Here is a 24,611-nt window from a genome sequence, read left to right as displayed (position 1 = left end):
AGCTGGGAAATCACGTTGTGTAGAACACATAGTAGGAAAATAGGGGTGGTAGCCTGTGCTGCCGATGTAGGACTCCAAGTATTACTGTGGTTCTCCAAATGAAGAAGTTGGTCCAACTTTGAAACGTGTAGAGAATAAAATGTTTGGTCAAATGTCCTTATTGTCCTTGGTTTCTTGAGTCCAACATCGGTAGCACAGGCTACCACCCCTATTCTCCTACTATTTCCTCTATATTATTACACAGATTTATAGCCTCTAGAACCAGGGGAAGACATACCATTGGTGCAGCCTGTGCAGCTGCACAGGGGCCCAAGAGGTAAGGGGGCCACTTACACCTCCAAATAGGGAGGAATTGTACATTATGATGAGCTATTGGACTGCAAAAGGCCTATATATTGTTCATGCACAGGGGCCATCTTCTGTCTGTGTCTGCTGGTGTCTACAAATAAACAGTAAAGGATCCTTTTCAAAGAATGCAACCAGCAATATTGAAGACTGTGAACAATGCATATACAGTTGAAACCAGAAGTTTACATACAATAAATAAAAAGACACATATGCATATTTTTCTCAATATCTGACATGAAATCAGAGTAAACCTTTCCCGTTTTAGGTCAATTAGGATTACCATCATTTTTAATATTTGCCAAATGCCAGAATAATGAGAGAGAGAATGTTTTAAGGCAGTTTTATTACTTACTGCAAAGTCAAAAGTTTACATATATTTCATTAATATTTGCTACCATTGCCCTTAAACGGAATGACTTGGGTCAAACATTTGTGATATCCTTCCACAAGCTTCTCACAATATTTGGTCGAAATTTGGGCTCATTCCTCCTAACAAAACTGGTGTAACTGATCCAGGTTTGTAGGTCGCCTTGCTCGCACCTGCCTTTTCAGCTTTACCCGTAAATTTTCAATAGGATTGAGATCAGGGCTTTGTGATGGCCACTCCAAAATATTGACTTTGTTATCCTTAAGCCACTTTGTTACCATTTTGGCAGTATGCTTCGGGTTATTGTCCATTTGGAAGACCCATTTCCGCGCAAGCTTTAACTTCCTGGCTGATGTCTTGAGATGTTGCTTCAGTGTTGCCACATAATCTTCTTTTCTCATGATGCCATCTATTTTGTGAGGTGCACCAGTCCCTCCTACAGCAAAACAACCCCACAACATGATGCTGTCACCCCTGTGTTTTACAGTTGGGATGGTGTTCTTAGGCTTCCAAGCTTCTCTCTTTCTCCTCTAAATGTAACGATGGTCATTATGCCCAAAAAGTTCAATTTTAGTTTCATCAGACGACAGGACATGTCTCCAAAAATGAAGGTCTCTGTTCTTGTGTGCATTTTCAAACACTAATCTGGCTTTTTTATGTTTCTTTTGGAGTAATGGCTTCTTCTTGGCAGAGTGGTCTTTCAGCTTATGTTGATACAGTACTTGTTTCATTGTAGATATTGACACAAGGTCTTTTGCTTTTGTCCTTGGGTTGATATGCACATGTGGGACCAAAGCACGTTCATCTCTGGGACACAGAACCCGTCTCCTTCCTGAGCAGTATGATGGCTGGACATTCCCATCTGTTTGTACTTGTGTATAATTGTTTGTACAGATTAACGAGGCACCTTCAGGTATCTTGAAATTGCACCAAAGTATGAGCCAGATTTGTGCAAGTCAACAATTCTCTTCCTGATATCTTGGCTGATTTCTTTAGACTTTCCCATGATGCTACACAAAGAAGCAGTGTGTTTCAGGTGTGCATTAAAATACACCCACAGGTGTGTCTCTAATTAACTCAGATGTTGCCAAACACATGACATCATCATATGGGCAGTCCAGAATTGTTTAAAGGCATAGTAATCTTACAGTATGTAAACTTTTGACTTTGCAGTAAGTAATAAAAATGCCTTAAAACATTCTCTATCTCTCATTATTCTGGCATTTGGCAAATATTAAAAATTATGGTAATCCTAATTGACCCAAAACAGGAACGGTTTATTCAGATTTCATGTCAGATATTGAAAAAATATGCATATGTGTCTTTTTATATAGTGTATGTAAACTTCTGGTTTCAACTGTACTATGTATATCTAAAAGCTAATAACTTTTCATTATACAAAGAATAAGCTCTTTTTATAATACCCCTTTAAGCATTCCACCAACATAGCAATAATAATCTGAACATGAAACCTTGTTGGTAAAATGTTTGCTATTAGGAATGCATCCGAGAGCTAAATGTTTGTATGAAGACAACATCTGAAATATGAAAATACTTGATGATCTGTAATGTCACTTTAGAAATAGGGAAAAATATATATATTGTTGTATGAAGACAACATCTGAAATATGAAAATACTTGATGATCTGTAATGTCACTTTAGAAATAGGGAAAAATATATATATTGTTGAGCATTTTATCTAACAACTCTTAAGATTAGATAATCTCCTATTACGCAAACATTCTTCTACCTCTAAGCCCCTAAGTACTCTCTTAATCAAACATGCAATAAAAAAGTAACGAGCTTGTACCTAATTGCTTTCCAAGTGGCTAGAAAAGTTTCAAGTTATTCACCTAATTAGACTCGAGGCTGCCAAACTCTAGGACCGATGTATGCGTACGCCTGGTGGACCTGTCCAAGCGTTGATCATTTGGTGATAGACATCTTTACACTTAATCTTACTGTCTTCTTGGCCAGCAAGTAAAGTGTAGCAGCAGCTTAAAAAATAACTACATTGGACTCCATTCTATTTTCTTTACAAGCAATTTAGAGTACCCATAAGTACCCATAACCTTCTGGGAAATTTTATGAGGTAAAAAAAAAAAATGTAATTATTTCTCAAATCTTTATATTTCGGAAAAGTAAAACATTTCCTAATTCAGTAATAAATTTTGTGGCCATTTAAATGTAGGAGGCAAAAGCCAACTGAAGTTGGGCTCTACACTGTCTATCTTGAGAGACTGTGAGACTCCCTGTCTGGAGGTGGAAGATATGACTCTGTGTGGGGAGACTGTATCTAAACTGAGGGGGACATCAATGCTATTTTTCCGTCGTCATACTGGATGTAAAGATATATGACACAATGTAAGATGGATTCCTGTGTATAGTTAAGCAGCAGAAGGAGGACGCTAGAAGAAACTGTGTGTATCTAGTTTGATTCAATATAGGGATTCAGAAAAACTCTTCAAAAGCAGTAGGTTTCTTATATTAGATTAGATTAACTCTTTACAAGCATCTATTTTCTCTTCTACAAAATTAACCCTTTAGGAGCGACTATGTCCTCCTTTTGCAGACTAATCCAGCTGTATTCTCATCCTTATCTTGATTGCATAATACACAGGGATATATTATTATATTATTATAAGGCTTAGAAATAGCAATATTCTGTATGAAGTAAACTTCAGACTCATGGTGGGAGGAGAGGAAAGTATTCTCCTTATTTTAGATTTTGCCGATTCACTGCCCATTGGTGAAACAGTTTACCACTTTTGTACTTTGCTTATGGAGAATTTTCTAAGCAAAATAGGGATTTATATATATTCTTCCATTCTATTCTGAAAAGTAGCAAATGAACACAATTATGAAACAGGCACAATCTTTACCAGATCCGAGCACAAGGCTTCAGATGCCATTCAGATGCTATCACCCTACTCATGGTTGGTATCTCCCAGAGAAGAGAATCTCACCAGGTTTTGCTCTTGCTCTGAAAAGATGAAAGTAAAACCTACATTGCTGTAGTACAGAGGTAAATCATCAGATTTTTTAAGTTGTTTTTTTTTAATCATTGCTTTACAGTCTATGGGTGGATTCACATGTCCTTTTCTTTTGTGGACTGAGGGTCCACAACTAAGAAGCAGAAATGTTCGAGTTTGGTCTGACCAAGCTTACACATGTCAATGAATAGGTTAGTGGTACAGCATGAAACAGCATAGATGTGGGAATTCATCCTTACTGACATAGATTGGGTGAAAGACCCCTGGGATGCTGTACCAAAGATGTATGACCAGGCAGCCTTGCAGTGCTGAGGTCCTGGGTTCAAATCCCACCAAGGACAACATCTGCAAGGAGTTTGTATGTTCTCCCAGTGTTTGCGTGGGTTTCCTCCGGGTTCTCCGGTTTCCTCCTACACTCCAAAGACATACTGATAGGGAATGCAGATTGTGAGCCCCAATGGGGACAGTGCCCATAATGTCTGGAAATTGTCTGAATTGTAAAGCGCTGTGTAATATGTTGGCGCTACATAAATAAAAAGATTATTATAAGCCTACTTAAGCTGATATATCGTCTGTCTTCCTGTCTAAGAATCAAACTATAGGAACAGCTTTAAAAACATAATAAACTGGCTTGGGCATCATTCAATTTTCTTCACAAGCAATGACTCAGAGGAGTTGTCCACTTTGAGAAAATCTTGGTCTCCGGGTGTAGTTTGTATTAAAAAAACAAACTGTATTTTACATACATTCCCCAAGTCCAGCACTGAGCCTTTGCCACTGTTCCTGGGATCTGGTATTTGCTGACATTTCATTGACAGCTCAGCAGCCAATCAGTGGGCTGAGCAGCACAGCCCCTGTAGACAGAATTTCCTACTCCGAGCTGTTAAGCTCACTGATTGGCTGCAACACTAACAATGTGATGCCGCAGCCAATACTGGACACTGGTAGTAGCACCAAAGACTCAGAACTGAACCTGGGGATGGTGAGTAAAGAATGTTGTTTTTTAAATGCACCCAGAGACCAACATTTTCTGAAAGAGGACAACCCTTTTAACGATTCCTTTAATTCCATTATTCTAATACAACAGGAGGCCCAAAGTTTCTCCCCTACTAACAATTCCATAGACAGACTTAGACCCCTTCCCTTCTCCACCCGAGTTACCCCATAATCCTCCTCTAGAAAGTGCTTTTGTGGCACCCCAGGGGTCTGGTTTTCCACAGTAATGTAATGTTATGTCTGAGAGCAGGTGGGAGGTCCTTTGGTCAGGGATCCTGTGCATGCCACACCTCCTGCCCAGTCTTGGGAGGGGAAGAACTTCCCCTGTATAAACCCGGGGCTGAGGCAGGGTGAGTCAGACAAGGAGAGTGGAGACAAGAAGCAGCATAGGAAACAGCAGAGTTACAAGGAGTCAGGGGCTGGCAGCTGCAGAGCTCGCCCTGACTAAGAAGATTCTTTACCGGACCCGGAGTCCGAGGCTGTGGGGACTAACTCCTACCCAGCAGCAGAATCCGTCAGGCAGGGGATTTCAGGTCCTCTGGCCCAGAAGCCCGAAGGCACGGTCACACGCGTGGGACCAGAACCGCCATCGTGGAGCGGAAGCCATTAGAAGGCCCCGAGTCACCGGCCATACGGGTGAGCACCACACGGTACACTCAGGGACGTGGGCTACTTACATCAGCCTCTAGCAAGGTAGCCAGAAGAGTACAGTCAGTTTGGGAGGCCTACAACTACGCCTGGCCAGGGGAGATCCCATCTGCTCAAAGACTGACCAGGCCCCGTTTGCTAGCAAGTACTCCGGGAGGGTCTGTCGTTGTTACCAGTAAAGACCCTGAACTACACCGTACCGTCTCTGAGTGGTTCCTGCTACCCCCATCATCCACGTCGGCTGCCCTGAGGCCATACCCCTCCCGTTGGGGGTTATACTATCACGCTGCACAATCCTACCACCGGCCTCAGCGGTCTGCCCTGCAGCAGCAGCTTCCTGGCTGCACTCAACGGGTGGCGTAGTCATCAACTATTTACTACTAATAGACTGCCGTCTAGTTTGACTCCCTGGGCACGGACCGGGTCACCGCCACGAGACTACAACCCTCCACTGATCCGGCTCCGGGTAGGCTCCCGCGTGCGCAACGCAGCGCGACACAGGCCCAGGGGCGCGTCAACTTTGGCGTAGTCGGCAGGATTTCGTGCCCGCAACCACCGGGTACTGCGTGCCTGAAAAGCAAAGACTGTTCAAACTTACCAGTGGTGAAGGTTTCCCGCCATCCGGCGCCATCTTCTACCTTCTTCCCGCCATCCGCGAAGTTTTCCCGCCATCCGGCGCCATCTTCGACCTTCTTCCCGCCATCCGTGGAGTTTTCCCGCCATTGGACGCCATCTTGAGGACGCCGCGCGGGAAGAAGAGGGGCGTGGACTCCGAAAGCGCGCGAGAACTGAAGCCCCGCCTCACGTCTGGACGTTGCGTAAGGTCCTGGAAGGAGCCCAGCAGACGCCGACGTCACAGGAGCGCGACGGAAGGTCCTCAACCCTGACGATCCACTGCGGAGCCGCAGCCTACGGAAGAGGATCATCGCAAGGTAGGCCACGGTCCACTAGGGGGGAGGAAGATGTCGGATACGGAGGAGAGCTTCACTGCCTCAACCCCCGCCAGCGCTACCGCTGCTGCAGTTATGCCCTTCACCATGCCCTATATCCCGGGAGCAGCTTGGCTACCCCAGTACTCAGGGGAGTCACATACCCTGCATGACTTTAGAGAAAAGCTGGATAGCCTCTTCCAGGTGTACCCCCTCACAGAAGAGCAAAAAGTGAGCATCCTGGTGGCCCAACTAACCGGGGCAGCCAAAAGGGAAGTAAAATCCTGGCCACCTGGGAGGAAGACTGTCGCAGGGATACTAACCCGGCTGAAGGACACCTTTGATACCCGCACCTCAGCCGAGATTAAGCTTAGATTCTACGGGTGCAAGCAGCGAGCGCATGAGAGTATAAGGGACTATGCACTAAACCTACAAGAGGCCCTGAGGGCCATAAAGCAGACCGACCCTGATGGGGTGGGAAACGAGGACAGGCTAAGGACTGAACAATTTATAGAGGGTTTATATTGCAATGCCCACCGAACCCAGTTGCGGGCAATGGCCTTACAGGATCCCCATCTGGACTTTGCACAGTTCAAGGATAGAGCTATCCGGGTGCTCCGAGAACCAGCACCGGGTGGCGTTGTTACCCACAGGCGCCCAGCTATCACTTACCACCAGGAGGCGGCGCCCTTGTCGGCAGGGCCTGTGGGAGCTGATGCGCAGGCTTTGGACAATGACCCGGCTCCAGACCTACACCATCAGGTCCAAGAGCTAGCTAAGAGCGTTGCTGCGCTAACCCGAACTGTGCAGTCTTTACAGGTTTCCACCCCAGGGAAGATCCAGCTGGCATCCGGACCGGAGGACATCCCGTGGCGTCGACCAAGGAGGACCCCACCGGCCAGAGGAAGACCCAGTGACCGATACAGCGAGGACGGACGACCCATCTGCCGCCGCTGCAATCAACCCGGACATATGGAAAGGTACTGTTCTTTAAACGGGCACAACCTGGGGTAGAGGGCCAACCCCCAGGAAAAAGATCACCAGGCCCATCGAACTGGCGCGACAGATATGTGGGAGGACGTCCAGTCTTGCCTGTGGTACTGGATGGCATTCCCATGAGTGCCGTACTGGATACCGGGTCACAGGTCACCACCATCCCGTACGTGCTCTTCAAGCAGTACTGGAATGACTCGGATATTACCCGCTACCCTGACGACGACTTGAGTATCATCGCCAGCAATGGCCAGCCCGTGCCACAGATCGGATTTAAAGAGGTGACCCTCAAAATCGGTAAAGTCGAACTGGCCGCACAGGGACTGATCATTGTAGATATTGATAAACATGAGAGTCACCCAAAAATAACTCTAGGAACTAACGTAATTGAAAATTGTCTTGCAGAGGTGATTTTCCTTTTACAGCAGGTTGCCAAGAACGCCAGCTCCGGCGAGCAGCGGGTGCTCCAGAAAGAGATCCGGGCACTGATGCAACGGCAACAAGTGGAACTCTCCGGCGGTGAGATTGGTAGCGTAAGAATGTGTGACCCTTTTCCTATTGCCATGCCCCCAAAAAGTGAAATGATGATTTGGTGCCGGGCAGCTATTGGTCTGAGAGGTAGAGATTACCAGGCAATGGTAGAACCAGTTTACTCAGACAGTAGGCCCACCATTTTGACAGCACGGGGGGTGGTCAATGTACGCCATGGGAGGGTGCCCATTCGCATAATAAATATCGGGGAGAGGGAAGTGTACCTGCCCCGGTATGCCACGCTAGCCAAATTATATACCACTAATCAAAATTCTATACAATCTGTGGAACCCTTGCCTCCATCTCACCCGGAGGAAGGTAACGGCTCTAAGAAAGACATGGAGGACTGGTGTCAGCAACTACATTTGGGTACTGATTCCACTCCCTCACATCAGAAACAAGGAGTCTATCGGGTGGTTCAAGAGTATGAGAGAGTGTTTAGTAAACACCCGTTAGACTTCGGGCGAGTCAAGGGGGTAGAACACCGCATCCCCACGGGAGATCATCCTCCCATAAAAGAGAGGTATCGACCCGTACCCCCTGCACATTACCAACACGCCAAGGGGATGCTTAGAGACATGAAGGAGGCTGGGGTAATCCGGGATAGCTGTAGCCCCTGGGCAGCCCCACTAGTTTTAGTCAAAAAGAAAGACAACACCATGAGGATGTGTGTAGATTACCGGAAAATCAACCGTATCACACACAAGGATGCGTACCCCTTACCAAGGATAGAGGAGTCATTGGCTGCTTTAAGATCTGCTAACTTCTTCTCTACCTTGGATCTCACTAGCGGGTACTGGCAGGTTCCTGTAGCAGAGGCGGACCGGGAGAAGACCGCATTCACCACCCCGATGGGACTTAGCGAGTTCACCTGCATGCCGTTCGGACTCTGCAACGCCCCAGGAACCTTCCAACGATTAATGGAGTGCTGTCTGGGCCACAGAAACTTCGAGACGGTCCTGTTGTACCTGGACGATGTCATCGTATACTCCAAAACTTATGAGGACCACCTGAAACACCTGGCGGAGGTGTTCGAAGCTCTGGCGAGTTACGGCCTAAAGGTGAAACCCTCCAAGTGTCACCTCCTGAAACCAAAGGTGCAATACCTGGGACACGTGGTGAGCGCTGACGGAGTGGCTCCCGACCCCGATAAGATCACCGCAATTAAGGGATGGCCAAGCCCCTCCAGCGTAAAAGAAGTGCGGCGGTTCCTAGGGTTGGTAGGCTACTACCGAAGGTTTATTCCCGGTTTCACCAAAAAGGCAGCGCCTATGCAGGACCTCCTGATAGGCCAGTCCCGAAAGGCCAAGAACCAGAAGCCGCCCTTCAAATGGGAAGAGCTAGAAGAAGAGTCCTTCCGCCAGCTGAAGATGGCCCTCACGGGGGATGAAATCTTGGCGTACCCGGACTATAGCCAGCCCTTCATCCTCTACACCGACGCCAGTAACATCGGGCTAGGAGCCGTACTGTCCCAGATTCAGCAGGGGAGAGAACGAGTAATCTCCTATGCCAGCCGAAAACTGCGACCCACCGAAAGGAACCCCGAGAATTACAGCTCATTTAAGCTAGAGTTCCTGGCCGTGGTATGGGCAGTCACCGAGCGCTTTAGGCATTACCTCGCTTCTTCCCGGTTCACCGTATACACGGATAACAACCCGTTGACACACCTGGACACGGCAAGACTCGGTGCCCTGGAGCAGAGGTGGATGGCCCGTCTGTCCAACTACGAGTTCACAATCAAATACCGGGCAGGACGCTCCAATACTAACGCGGATGCCCTGTCCAGGATGCCCAACCTGCCGGACGAAGGAGAAGATCCGGAGGGACTGGAAGAAGTTGAACTCCCTGCGTTCCACCGTCATGGGACTATCCAGTATTCCCACCGGGTAAGGGGTAAGCAGGCTGCTACGTTGAACCCCTTACCCCACTACAACTGGGCGGAAACGCAAGACAGCGACCCTGCCGTCCGACTGGTGAAGGAGATGCTGACTCGGCCGGAGGCTCGCCTTGAACCAGACGCTCCGGAGGAAGCCAAACAACTATGGGCGGAGAAGAGTCGACTATTCCTTTACAAGGGGAAGTTGTGCCGCAGAATGGTCAACTCCCGGACGCATGAACTACTCTGGCAAGTAGTGGTGCCACGAAGAGACGCAGCCATGGTGATGGAGGCATACCACGACGGAGCTGGACACTTCGGGTGGAAATAGCTGGAGTTCCTGCTGCGCGAGCGGTTCCACTGGGTAGGCATGAGGGGAACCATCGAGAAGTGGTGCAGAGACTGTGGCCCGTGCAATCTGAGAAGGAAGGACCGGGCCAGCCAGAAGACTCCCCTGCAGTCCATCGTCACCCGGCAACCGTTGGAACTGGTAGCCTTGGATCATGTAAAACTGACCCCAAGCAGAAGTGGCTACGTCTACGCGTTAACCATCGTGGATCATTACTCCCGGTTCTTGGTTGTCGTCCCCGTCAAGGACTTAACGGCTCAAACAGCAGCTAGAGCCTTCCAGCAGCACTTCTGCCGTCCACACGGGTACCCGGACCAAGTGCTGACGGACCAGGGACCTGCCTTTGAAGCGGAGGTCTTCCAGGAATTCTGCAATCTGTATGGCTGCCGGAAGATAAGGACGACACCCTACCATCCGCAAACTAATGGACTTTGTGAAAAAATGAACCAGGTGGTAATGGATCTTCTAAAAACATTGCCCCTGGAAGAACGCAGTCTGTGGCCTGAGAAGTTGCCCGATCTGGTGGACCTATACAACCACATCCCGGTAGGTTCCACCAACTGTACCCCGGCTTACCTAATGAGGGCGAGACCTGGTAAGTTACCTGTTGACCTGGAAATGGGAGTCCTGACACCTGAGGACACTTCACCAGAAACAGACTGGGACACAGAGAGGCAGCAGCAGTACCGGAGAGTACAAGAGAGCGTGGAGCGAAGTCTCTGTCAGGCTAGGGAAAGACAAGAGAAGACTTACAACCAGTATGCTCCCGCTGTTCCCCTGGTACCCGGAGAGCAGGTCTTGAAGAGGAAAAGACGGCTCCACAAGTTGGATGACCAGTGGGAGAAGGACCCGTACACCGTACTGCCCTCAAGCCACGAGAACCCGAAGGTCTGTACCATCAGTAAAGACGGAGGGGAAACCACAGCCATTGTATCCCGGGACCACCTGAAGAAGTGTCCCGAACAACTGAGGAACCCTGAAGAAGAACAAGAAGACCATCGACCCGTAGAGGAAAGGGAAGATATGGTTAGTACCGTGCTCGGGGACTTCCCTCGGTCTTGGACTCAAGTCAATGGTGCAGTTGTGGTACCCGTACTCACCTTCCTCCAACCATCATCCCAAGAACCTACGGAGCAACGGGTAGAGCTGGAAGAACAGCCGGTCCAGGAGGCAGAAGACTCCACACGAGTAGAACAGGAGAATCAACCCTCTGCTTATAGTGAGCCTGCCGTACCCCTAGTGAGACAAAGAGCCGGTAGACAGCTGCCCAGTTTACCCTTGACAGCTCCTACACCCTGTAGTTCAGGGCCAAACAGTCAGCTCCGTAGGTCCACTAGGGCCACTAGAGGCCAGTTACCCGCACGCTGGAGAATTTGAAGTGTAAAAATAGTTTTATTTATGTTTATCTGTGTATTGTTGCTTGTGTATAATTTTGTGTTTCCAGTTGTTTTTAGGAAACCTTGGTGGATTTACCGGGAATCCTTGTATATAGTTGGAGCGTAACCCAGGATGGACTAGAGACTGTTAAGGACTCGGGGTAGGACAGACCCCTACCTGGTTACGTCTCCCTGTGTTGGTGAAATGGACACCTTTGCTTTTCTTCAAAGACTGCATCCGGTTGCGGACACGCCGTAACCATCTTATGTGTTTTTCTTATAGTATTGTTATTGTTATACTTTGTTATGTTTTTCTAAATGTGTTTAGTCCCGGAGTACTAAATTTCACTAGGGGGGAATGTGGCACCCCAGGGGTCTGGTTTTCCACAGTAATGTAATGTTATGTCTGAGAGCAGGTGGGAGGTCCTTTGGTCAGGGATCCTGTGCATGCCACACCTCCTGCCCAGTCTTGGGAGGGGAAGAACTTCCCCTGTATAAACCCGGGGCTGAGGCAGGGTGAGTCAGACAAGGAGAGTGGAGACAAGAAGCAGCATAGGAAACAGCAGAGTTACAAGGAGTCAGGGGCTGGCAGCTGCAGAGCTCGCCCTGACTAAGAAGATTCTTTACCGGACCCGGAGTCCGAGGCTGTGGGGACTAACTCCTACCCAGCAGCAGAATCCGTCAGGCAGGGGATTTCAGGTCCTCTGGCCCAGAAGCCCGAAGGCACGGTCACACGCGTGGGACCAGCACCGCCATCGTGGAGCGGAAGCCATTAGAAGGCCCCGAGTCACCGGCCATACGGGTGAGCACCACACGGTACACTCAGGGACGTGGGCTACTTACATCAGCCTCTAGCAAGGTAGCCAGAAGAGTACAGTCAGTTTGGGAGGCCTACAACTACGCCTGGCCAGGGGAGATCCCATCTGCTCAAAGACTGACCAGGCCCCGCTTGCTAGCAAGTACTCCGGGAGGGTCTGTCGTTGTTACCAGTAAAGACCCTGAACTACACCGTACCGTCTCTGAGTGGTTCCTGCTACCCCCATCATCCACGTCGGCTGCCCTGAGGCCATACCCCTCCCGTTGGGGGTTATACTATCACGCTGCACAATCCTACCACCGGCCTCAGCGGTCTGCCCTGCAGCAGCAGCTTCCTGGCTGCACTCAACGGGTGGCGTAGTCATCAACTATTTACTACTAATAGACTGCCGTCTAGTTTGACTCCCTGGGCACGGACCGGGTCACCGCCACGAGACTACAACCCTCCACTGATCCGGCTCCGGGTAGGCTCCCGCGTGCGCAACGCAGCGCGACACAGGCCCAGGGGCGCGTCACTTTCATAAGGACTTATACTCTACATATCTTCCTATCTTGCAAATACCATCTGAAATGATTACACCCATATTTGTGTAATCATTTTATTGGATAGCCTACCTCTGTTACCTTTCATCTCATATAGATTTGCAACGTTATCACAATGAAAACTCAATATAGACTTTGTACAAAATAGATGTTGTATACCAATGGCAGTCTGAGCATAAGATAAAGATGTGGTCATCTTCTACAAATAACTATTTTGAACTGCATTGTGGTCCTTTGAAGCATAGTGACATGTTCTACAAAGCATTATGCAATAAGAATACCCTACTGTAATTTGCCCTCACTGTTTGGTACTCTGCAGCATTGTCTGCATTTCTTGGAGAAATCTTTCAGGCAGCCTGTCCCCCTAATGATAATCTCCTGCTGATAAAACATAAAACACTGATCATTTTAAAACGGCAAAACACAGCCTAGTAAGTGACACATCTCTGTAGTCAGGCACTCTTCCACTACATTATGGTGCTCTCACATTACACAGCAAAACCCTGCTTACAGATCCCCTTTAAGCCTCACACCTAAGTTGAGCAGTTGGGGCTTAGCAAAATGTTGTAGTATTGCAGAAAAAGCATAGAAGAGTGACTTTTGTTCTAGCCAGTTGTCTTACAGCCAGATAAAAGAAAGTGAAGAGTTGGAACCCAGTGAAACTCCTCGGTCTCACAGAGAAATTATTTTTTATAAATCAGTTTTAATTGTAACATAAAACATAATAGGATAAAAAAAAGAAGGCGATTAAGGGAGCAAGTGCTAGGATACATTTATATTTTTGTACATTTTCTGTATTTAGTGTACTTTTAGCCTCCTTTACTGGCAACAACAATGACACCTATGTTAGTAGAATATGTTTGGCTTATCCGATGAAAGCTGTACAAACAAGCAATGTACTGTAATTGTAGTAATTAATTATTAACGAAAATCAATCGGCTTCATATATAATTATCTATCAGTATTAAACACTAAAATAATATACACTTGAGATTGCTTCTCAGCGTTTAGCAAATCAATATGATGATGGGGGATCGTATTTCTTTGGGGAATGAGCACATAAACTTAGATTCTATGTTTAGCCTCACAGCCTATTGCAAATATAGATATTTAAAGATGCTTGTAGCCAGGGTCATCATCATTTCATTCTAATACTGTGCAACTATACAATAACATATGATTAAAGATGAGTGAATTATTCAAGCAATCAAATTCATCTCAAATTTTACAAAAATATTTGTATTTGCCAAAATCAGAATTTTTATTGGCTGGATTGCAGTATTGTAGAAGGCTGGAAAAGGGTCCAAAACAGGGGTGCACAACCTGAGGCCTGGGGGACACATACAGTCCGCAATGCCATTCTGTCTGGCCTTCAACCATCCGGACAGAAAACTGCTTGACTGACAGATTAACTGTATGTGGGCAGGCACACACAGGAGATTAGTGGGAAGCCATTGAGGAGAAGGGACTGCCAAGTACTAATGGTGCCCTGTGTAGACATCTCTGGATGCCTCACATCAGGAGAATGGGGTCACTTAACCCGCCTGGCACTCTAGAAAGGCGTACATGAATTAGACAGGTGGCCTTCCATGTATGTGGCTCGCTCCACTGTAGTTTATGGGAGTTTCTGAAACATTAGGCAGTAAGCAAAAAACCTGTGATCTATTGTAGAGAGCCATTTGCACACTTTCGGGCCTATTCACACAGTTTTTACATGGATTTAGAAGTAGATTTTACGGCAAATGCACATAAAAATGCGTCAAATATTAGTTGACTAAGCTTCCTATAAGTCTTTCTCAGAAATGTTCAAAATAACAATGAAAAACAAAGCACTGTGTGTGTTAAGGGAGCTTTTCCCATTCAAATCAGTTGGAAACTTATTCAAAGGGCGCAGTCAGATGGCCAAATAGCACGGACGACGATCACATCGCAATGCTCGGACTGGCTGGCGGCTCTCCTGACCCAAGCGTGACAGCTTGATGTATTTCTGGTCAGGAGAGCCTCCGTCCAGTCTGAGCATTGCAATGAGATTGTCGTCCGTGTTATCCGGCCGCCTGACTGCACCCAAAGAATATTTGATGTGGATTTAGGAGCAGAATCTATTTCTATCCCGGCCAAACACTCAGTGTGAATGTGCCATTACAGTGCTGTTTGATGGAGGCACGACTCCCGTAAGTAGAATTTGTACCTATCAGACATTTATGGTGTACTGTATACTTTTGATATGCCACAAATTTCACAGGAGGTAATGCCCCTTTAATTTTTAGTGCGGCCCCTGGATTGGTTCAATATGACAAAGTGTCCCTTGGACCGAAAAAGATTGTGCACCCCTGGCTTAAAAGATAAAAGTATAGTTTATTCACCTTGCCATTCACCTGTCTCATTGCCGCTCCCATACTGGTCTTCTTCCACTTTGTGTTGGCACCTCTGGGGTGATGCATGTCACGATATGGTGACTTCAAGAATTAACTGAAGGTGCCAGTGGAAGACCAAATGGATAGAAGCACAGGGGGGACAGGTGAATGGCAAGGTGAGAATACTATTCTTTTATTTTTAACCTCTGTATAAATGCCAGAACAAAATAAGGAACATTCGATTCCATTAAAGTGCAACCGTCGTTTTAATTTTTATTCCATATATCATTAGTACACATGAAAATAAAAAGCTTTGTAATATATCTTATCAGAGAAATCTGATTTTTTTCAACCAGGACTGATCATTCATTTTCAAAATTCTCAATTCTGAGGTAAAATCAGAGACAGACTTTCCCATTACTAAGATAGGAGATGGCAGCTGCTACTGATAGGAGTCTATGTAGATAGGAGGAAGAGCAAGAGACAGAGCTCCTCCCCTCCTACCTACATCTATAATATAACCAGGGATGTGTCCGTCTGTCCGAAGTCTGCCCCTGCGCAGTCAGACCAGAGACAGAAAAACACATTAGCCGTTACAGGTGAGAGGGAGGAGGAGGACAAGGATGAAGGACTGTGATGCCAGAGTTCGCGGTATGCGTAAGCACTGACCTCATACTGCCATCTCCGTCGCCATTAGGACACATACCTCGGTCTCTGGTGAGACTGGGCTGGAGGAGTGTGGCGCCTGCGAATAGCGCGATCTCTGGTGCCATTTTGTTGAAGAAACTGTGTGCAAATTTGTCTTCAACAAAATGGCGCCGGAGATCGCACTATGACAGGCGCAAACTCCGGTGCCACACTCCTCCAGCCTCTCCGGAGATCAAGGACGCTTTGCAAGGGAAAGGGGAAAAGAGGAGTAGGAGGGTTTTTTTTGTATGGATGGAGGAACAGCAGAGCAGGCAGGATGGGGGACCAGGATGGGGGAGCATATACCAGGATGGGGAAGCACATAACAGGATAGAGGTACAAATACCAGGATGGGGTCCAGGATAGGGGTGCAAATACCAGAATGGAAAAGAATGGACCATGATGGGGGAATACCAGGATGGGGGAGCAAATACCAGGATGGGGGAGCATATACCAGGATGGGGGACCCGGATGGGGGAGCATATACCAGGATGGGAGACCTGGATGGGGGAGCACATACCAAGGTTGGGGAGCATATACCTGGATGGGGGAATAGGATGGGGGACCCAGATGGGGGAGCATATACCAGGATGGGGGACCCGGATGGGGGAGTATATACCAGAATGGGGGACCAGGATGGCAAAGCATATACCAGGATGGGGGGCCTGGATGGGGGAGCATATATCAGAATGGGGGACCAGGATGGCAAAGCATATACCAGGATGGGGAGCATATACTAGGATGGGAAAATAGTATGGGAGAGCATATACCAGGATGGGGGACCCAGATGGGGGAGCATATACCAGGATGGGGGACCAGGATGGGGGAGCATATACCAGGAAGGGGGAGCATATACCAGGATGGGGGACCCAGATGGTGGAGCAAATACCAGGATGGGGGACCCGGATAAGGGGACCATATACCAGGATGGGTGGGAGCAAGTACCAGAATGGCGGACCAGGAAGGCGGAGCATATACCAGGATGGGGGACCCATATGGGGGAGCATATACCAGGATGGGAGGGGAGCATACACCAGGATGGGGGACCCGGATAAGGGAACTATATACCAGGATGGGGGGGACCATACACCAGAATGGGAGACCTGGATGGGCGAGCATACACCAGGATGGGGGACCCGGATGGGGGAGCATACAACAGGATGGTGAACGAGGTTGGGGGAGCATATACCAGCATGGGGGGCTCTAGATGGGGGAACATATACCAGGATGAGGGAGCATATACCAGGACGGGGGAGCATTCGGTTTCAGTCATGGGGTCTGGCCCGGCACCAGTTCAGTCATTGCTTTGAGAATACAAAGCAGCGGCTGTAACCCCGGCCCTGACTGACAGCCAGCCTCAATGTAGAGCCAGAGTCAGTCAATGCCGGGGGCGCGGTTACAGGGGACGCTCTGTATACTCAGAGCGGTGACTGAACCGGCACCGCCCCCACCTCCATGACTGAAGCCGAATGCCGGGGAGAATAAAATTAATTTTCTCCCCGCTGCATTAGGCTGCTTGTGGGCGCTGGGCAGCATAATAATGCTATTAACCTGCAGAGTAACCCCATATATGCAAGTTAATAGTGTTATTTGTGTTGACAGGATACCTTTAATTTTGGAGCACAGTACTTCAATAAAATGGCGCCGGAGTCAGCGCATGCACACGCTCTATCTGGCGCCATTATTTTAAGACACTGTGTCTGCAAATTCACAAATATAGTGTCTTCAATAAAATGGCGCCAGATAACGTGGTATGCGCTGACTCGGTGCCAATTTACTTAAGTAATGTATTACAATGTCAACATAGCAATGCGCATGCATCGCCCATCTCCATTACCACTATGGCCGCCGTGTGCGCACTGCTATGTTGATGTTGTAGTACATTACTTAAATAAAATGGTGCCAGAGTCACCGCATGCGCATACCACACTATCCGGCACCATTTTATTGAAGACACTGTATATGCGAATTCGCAGACACAGTGTCTTAAAAAAAAATGGCGCCGGAAATGTACCAATAAAAATGCTCGCCACCCGGGTGTAGAACGGGTTCAATAGCTAGTAGAATTATATCAGTCTCAGCCGCCAACTCCTTTCTCAGTAATGGGAACGTCAGTCTTCACTGAATACAGATTTTACCTCAGAATTGAGAATTTTGATAATAACTGATCAATTCTGGCAGAGAAAGAAGCAGATCTCTCTGATAAGATATATTACAAAGTTGCTTATTTTCATGAGTCCTATTGATTTATGAAATAGAAATTAATACAACGGTTAAATCATTACCAGCTCAATCTTATTTCCTGGCCAAATTCGAGGCAATTGCCAAACTCGAATTTTGGTCATCACTTCATATAATGATATAATTTTCGCAATGTGGTGTGTCCTTGAGTAGACAAATATATATAATAGAGTAAGTAACACACGACATATTCACATTCCCATGACCAGTATGGCATTACATTATATATACGGTACCTCCAGAAAATCCAATCGCATGCATTTCTTCTACATTAATAGTGTTTACAGAGCTTTCCAATGTGCATTAAAACATAATAATCTTCTGACACAGTGATTTATAATCGCTACGTGTGTTTACTTTGATGTAATGTCACTTTGGCAAATAGTTCCACATGTTGCACGTGATCAGACAGTTTCACAAGCTTATGCAATTTGGGAGAATAGGGTTTTCTAAGCGCAGAGCATTGCCAATTGAGAAGCAGGAGGTGGGTATGTATCGCTGGATAACTAGGCAGATTTTAGGAGTCTGACTAAGCTGGATGTCAATACCTTTAGATGCTTTTATGGTGGCCATATTGTTTGCCATATAAATGTTGACAGAAATTTTTTCCTTTTGTTTTCTTCCTATATGAAATATAGGATTAACAACAAAAGTTACTCAATTTTGAAATACAAATGTTATATGCATATAAGAACAAATACAATTCGAGATCTCCTAATGGATGTTCACATATGACATACCGTCCATCCAATACGTCTGAATGGGATTGTTTCATCGGCACGTGCATGGATTTCTGCAAACCCCATTCAGATGAATAGACAGACAATTAGTGATTAGTTTCTTATGAGCCTTATGTAATCCCATGGGCTATACTGGACTAACAGAAAAATACAAAATCACTGACAAAAGCATCTTACCACAGTTGGGGATCTGCATATTGTTCAGAGGTATACTCTTGTATTTTTCATTGAGGCAGAACATGTTGTGTTTGTCTATGATACTTGTTTCTGGAAATACTTTGATCCACATTATTTCGCATGAACACTGGAATGGATTGTTACCTAGAATTCTTGAAGAACAAATAATTTTACATCAGCATTTCCTGAAAATACATTTTTCACAATGAAATGGCTTCTTGTACCTTTAGTGAGGTATGAGGTACATGTAACCTAACCGAACATTCTCGCAGACTTGGCAATAAATATTCTACAAAAGCTAGACGCTTCCCTCTGGAAGCTATCTTGTCAACCATATTAGTTTTCATCCAACTTTTCCAAGAAAATGATATAATGCAGGAGTTAGAGAAGCACTCCCATCTTTATTTTTTCATTAAATGTGTGTATATGCATGTAATGTAGTATGAATGTATTAATATACTCACCTACCCCTGCTCTCTCTGGTGTCCACCGCCGGTCTTCTGCTCTTTTCAGTGACTCCACCCTTCTGCAGACTCTCCGGGTCACACCAGTAATAGCTTTTACAATGTGAGCATATCCAGCTCACACAAAGTATAGAGGGAGCCGGCTAGCCGCAATTGCAGTGACATCACTGAGAAGAGGAGAAGAACGGTGCTGGACACCAGAGAGAGCAGCTGTAGGTGAGTATATTAATACACTCACATTACATTACATGCATATATACACATTTAATACAAAGAAATATAGATGAGAGTACTTATTTAAAAAGGGGACTACACAACACAACTAAAGTATGTATACACAGCATATAGCAGGATTTTTTTTCAGTCAATGGTATAACTATAAAAAAAAACATCAACTACCACTGATAACAGAATGCTATCAGTCATAAAATAAATAAAATAAAATAGAAACATAAAATATAATTTAAAGGTGACTTAATATTTTAAATCACCTTTAAATTGTATTTTATGTTTCTATTTTTTTTTTTTTTTTACATGATAATTAGTATTCATTTAGTGTATATAGCAAGCAATCAGCATACTTTAAATCAGTAAATTGTACAATCAGTATACAATATCACTATAAAAAAAATCAGTATATCATACAATCACATCATACAATTAGTATTCCACAGAATCATAATATCGTAGTCAATTAATCAGTAAACTATCCAACGTATCATCCAATCAGTATATCATAGTATTAGTGTCTCATTCAATACAATCAGGATATCATACAGTCAGTATACCATGCAATCAAGACACCATACAATCAGGATACTAACAGTCAGTAAGCCATATCATCAGGATACCATTTAGTCAGCATACCATATAGTCAGTATATCAATCTGGACAGCATAAAGTCAGTGCATCAAACAATCATGAAACTGTACCGTCAGTATAATATATAATCATCATCAGGATCGGGAGCGAACATACAACCCGAGCAGCCTGTGTAGCTTCACAAGGGCACAGATGGATGTTGGGTCCTTTACAACTACCTCTTTGGAAGTAAAATATTGTTGTATCTTGCCCTGGCCAGTGCACTAGGTAGCCTGTGACCATATAACATTAACAGGTTTGTACCAAGAAATCAAGTCATTCCCTGGGGCACCGACTGTTGGGACCCCTAGTGATCCTGAGAATGAAGATCTGAAGAGCCCCATCTGAACGGAGCAGAGGTTGGGAATGCTCACCTCCATTCCACTCTTTATCAATGGGATCGCCAGAGACAGTAGAGTGGAGAGCTTGGCTGATTTCAGCAGGCAAGGAGCACATCTTTTGGCACATTGAACTTTGGACGCAGTGTCTACCTCTCATCAAGATACCATTCACTCAGCATACCATACAGTCGGTATATCAAACAATCGGTATACCATAAAGTCAGTATATCTTATCATCAGGATACCATTCACTCAGCGTACGATACAGTCAGTATATCAAACAATAGGAATACTATACAGTCAATATATCATATCATCAGGATACCATATAGTCAACATAGTCAGCATACCATATAGTCAGTAGATTAAATAATCAGGAAACCTTAAAGTCAGTATATCAAACAATTGGGACACCATACAGTTAGTATATCAAACAATCAGAATACCATGAAGTCAGTTTATCTTATGGTCAGGATACCATTCATTCAGCATACGATACAGTTAGTATATTAAAACAATAAGGGTACTATACAGTCAATATATCATATCATCAGGATGCCATATAGTCAGCATACCATAGAGACAGTACATGAAACAATTGGGACACCATACAGTCAGTATATCTTATCATCAGTATACCATTCATTCAGCGTACCATACAGTCAATACATCAAACAATAAGGGTACTATATAGTCAATATATCATAATATCAGGATACCATATAGTCAGCATATCAAACAATAGGCACACCATACAGTCAGTATATCAATCAGGATTCTATAAAGTTGATATATAATATAGTTGTTTCGCACAACCAAGATGCCATACAGTGACTGTACCATAAAACTAACATCTCATAAAGGACACAATCAGTGTATCTTTAATTCAGTATGTTGCATAAAAAGTGCATAATACAATTATAAATGATATCACAATCTCTAGTAAGACTGTAACAGATATAGAAGAAATGTCGGTATAGATTAGCCGCCCTTATTACGTTCTGTTAAATAAACAATCACTTTAAAGACATGAAATATAAATTATGGCAATGTTGTTAAAGGTAAAATAGGGACCAGACGTCAATCACTGAGAGGAGGTAACGTGGATGGGAACAGTGAGCGCAGTTATTGAGCAGCTTCATTCACTAGAATACGTAGTTAACACAACACAATGAAGCCTGATAAGTAATGGGTAATCTATATTTTGGTTACTCTTAATTTCCCATGTTGTGATGACCTTGCATCTTGCTCTCCATTTAATCTACTTTGTATTACTTTAAAGATTAGTTCATTTAACCATCTTGCCTTGGTGTACAATTTCACAGAGATGTTGTTAAAGGACTCTTAAAAACAGTTCATCATTCCCAAGTGATTCATATTAACATTCCTACTCATAATGTAAATCCAGCCGTATCAGTGATAATGACTAATAACTCTCAAAGCTACAACACAACTACAAATCATTTAGGATAATTGTAAGTGATAGAGAAGGGAAGAAGGGGGGGTAGATAACTAATTGAGACAAGTGTCATGAACAATATGGAACTTCATTTTTCTATAAGTTAGTGCCTTGACTTAAAAACAATTCACTTAGTTTCAGCCTGCAATCATCAGTCATTCCTTCATTTTCAAGCCCAATTTAATTCAAATTTGCAACCTGCTCCTACTTTCCAACTTTTGTGATGTACGTGTGTCTCTCCCGGTAATACAGGCTGGAAAATGAATTCTACGTGTTCAAGATGGTGATGCATTTACTAGCTCTTATGTAGCAGCACAGCTTCATTCCTACAATGATTTCTCCTTTTCCAGCTCAGGAAGGGTCTCTTTTCATTTTTTTATGAGAGACACCAATGCTGAGAAGTCTGTGATTCCTCCATTGCATAGTCTGCTGTGGCGTCTTTGATTTCGCTTTACGCACATACACCACCCGTGTGTTCTCTTCTCCCTTTCCCTGTGTTGTGTGCTTTTTTCCCTTTCTATACTGATGCAATTCAGCTTCTGTAATCACATTCTGATTTGTTGTGTAAAACCCCCTCTTTCCCCTTTGTTATCTCTGACACTGAGAGAAGGGTAGAAACTGCTGGCCAGTGTATGTCAGAGGCTAAACAAGAGACAGATATGTATACAGACTCTACAACAGTATAGGAAGGCTTTGTTGAAGACTACAGTATTTACTTAGTGTTACATTTAAAGAGGTTGTCCACTACTTTTACATTGATGGTGACCTATCCTTAGGATACGTCATCAATATCTGATCGGCCAATCAGCTGTTATCTGTGATGGTGGCAGCCGGTGGCCGGATGTACTCTCTTGCGGAGCTGCTCCGTCTTCTGGCTGGGTACTAGACCACTGCCTCCTATTGATTTGAATAGGAGGCAGATGTGCAGTGCCCTGCGGTGGCCACTACCAGAAGGCGGAGCAGCTCGGCAAGTGAGAATTTCTAGCCGGTGGCCGCCGCCACCGATAACAGTTGATCGGCAGTGGTGCCAGGTGTCGGACCCCGGCCGATCAGACATTGATGACCTATCCTAGGAATAGGTCATTAACGCAAAAGTAGTGGACAACCTCTTTAATATAACCACTAGAAAAATTAGTGCAAACATGTCCACATCTTTAGCAATGAGTTGTTAATTAAGATAGCTGTTGTTAGTTTTAAGAGGAACTATCCAAAGCCCTACACATTTGTCCAAATTCTATATACACTTCGATTTTAAAAGAACATTTAATAGATGATACATCCAGACACAGTCAGGCCATAGACCAATCACCTCTCCACTTCCGGCCACCTGCATGCCACAATATCCATGCAGGGTATGTAACATCATTATAAATGTTACAATTACGGAGAGTAAATTCATGCAAATAGTGAGAATATATTTTAAACCTATCTAGAGATCAGTATGTATTCTGTATCTGTATTCAACATCATTCTTCAATTACGAACTAGCCGCCTGGGCAGAAGCATTGAAATTGCTCACGGAGTTAACAAGTTGCACTGAAGGGCAGCACTGTCCATTTTTGGCACACCACAATAAGTTGTTACAGGCCAAAGCAAATATAAATTCCGGAACGTTATGACCTAATTTGTCCCAACAGTTCAGGAAGTTGAGGAAATATAATACAGAATGGAAATTGGCATATCTCACAGCTTAGAGTGTTATGGGACATACAATACCCATTGCAATAGGTTAAAGCAATAGATTATTGCACAATGATATCTAAAAGTCTAGTAGTGCGGACTTTGGCTGTGCAAGGGTAACATCAAAATGCAGCTGCTCTCTGGACACATTTGGCCCATCCTAAAATGAGGCTTCACTGGGAAAGTAGCATGCTGCGTATGTTTAGGAAACACAATGGAAGATGATTTCCACATGTTGTATATGAAATGTACTTTTATCAGTGTAAATCCTACGGTCAGGTATTGTCACCTTTTGGCAAAATGGTCAAAGTCACGTGTAAAAAAATGAAGTTGACCATTAAAAACAGACAGATCTTTTATTTATTAATCCTGCATAGAAAAAATTAGAGTAATAACAACCTTATTAGTTGCTGTATGAAACCTCTTCATTTGTTAGCAAAACTTGCCGCACGTGAAGTCTGTATGTACAGGATATACGGTATGTATTGAATGACTAGGGTATATTCAGTAAATGTATCATTTACACATAACGTATATGAAAATGTTACTGGAGATAGGTGAAATTAAGTATCAGCCATGGGGCAGAGTAATACAATAACTTTATTATGTAAAAATTCTAACTTACAGGTGAGTGAGGGAGAGGTGGCGAAATAGTTTTCTGCTTAACGTTGGCAGCTTATTTCTGGAGAGGTCTCTGAAAAAAAGACAAATGTTAAGTTGATTTTAGCCCATTGTTTTCGGATAAAAATAATTAAGGCACACAAAATTTTATAGAAAACATGACTGACTAAGGGAAAATACATTCCTGATTTCTGCTCTACACATCACCATCAAAAGTATT

The 24,611-nt window shown here is 44.8% G+C and overlaps 1 protein-coding gene across 6 annotated transcripts in view; it reads right to left on the bottom strand.

Annotated features, from left to right (window-relative positions):
- Positions 1 to 24,611, bottom strand: part of NTRK2 (neurotrophic receptor tyrosine kinase 2) — a 379,702-nt gene that overhangs the window by 328,848 nt on the left and 26,243 nt on the right. For 4 of the 6 annotated variants that reach the window (XM_073670937.1, XM_073670934.1, XM_073670935.1 and 1 more), the window contains exons 5-7: positions 24,396 to 24,464; positions 18,966 to 19,117; positions 18,597 to 18,671 (exon numbers count right to left, since the gene is read on the bottom strand). In XM_073670937.1, coding sequence (XP_073527038.1) covers positions 18,597 to 18,671; positions 18,966 to 19,117; positions 24,396 to 24,464 — 296 coding nt within the window. The remainder of the gene's footprint in view (positions 1 to 18,596; positions 18,672 to 18,965; positions 19,118 to 24,395; positions 24,465 to 24,611) is intronic. The other 2 variants (XM_073670939.1, XM_073670938.1) reach the window with 1 other exon arrangement.

This window comes from Phyllobates terribilis, unplaced genomic scaffold, assembly GCF_046119375.1.
Source record: "Phyllobates terribilis strain yellow unplaced genomic scaffold, ASM4611937v1 Scaffold_1__5_contigs__length_1240528914, whole genome shotgun sequence".
Lineage (NCBI taxonomy): Eukaryota > Metazoa > Chordata > Amphibia > Anura > Dendrobatidae > Phyllobates > Phyllobates terribilis.
The sequence above is the reverse complement of the archived record's forward strand: the minus strand, read 5'-3'. Positions and strand labels throughout refer to the sequence as shown.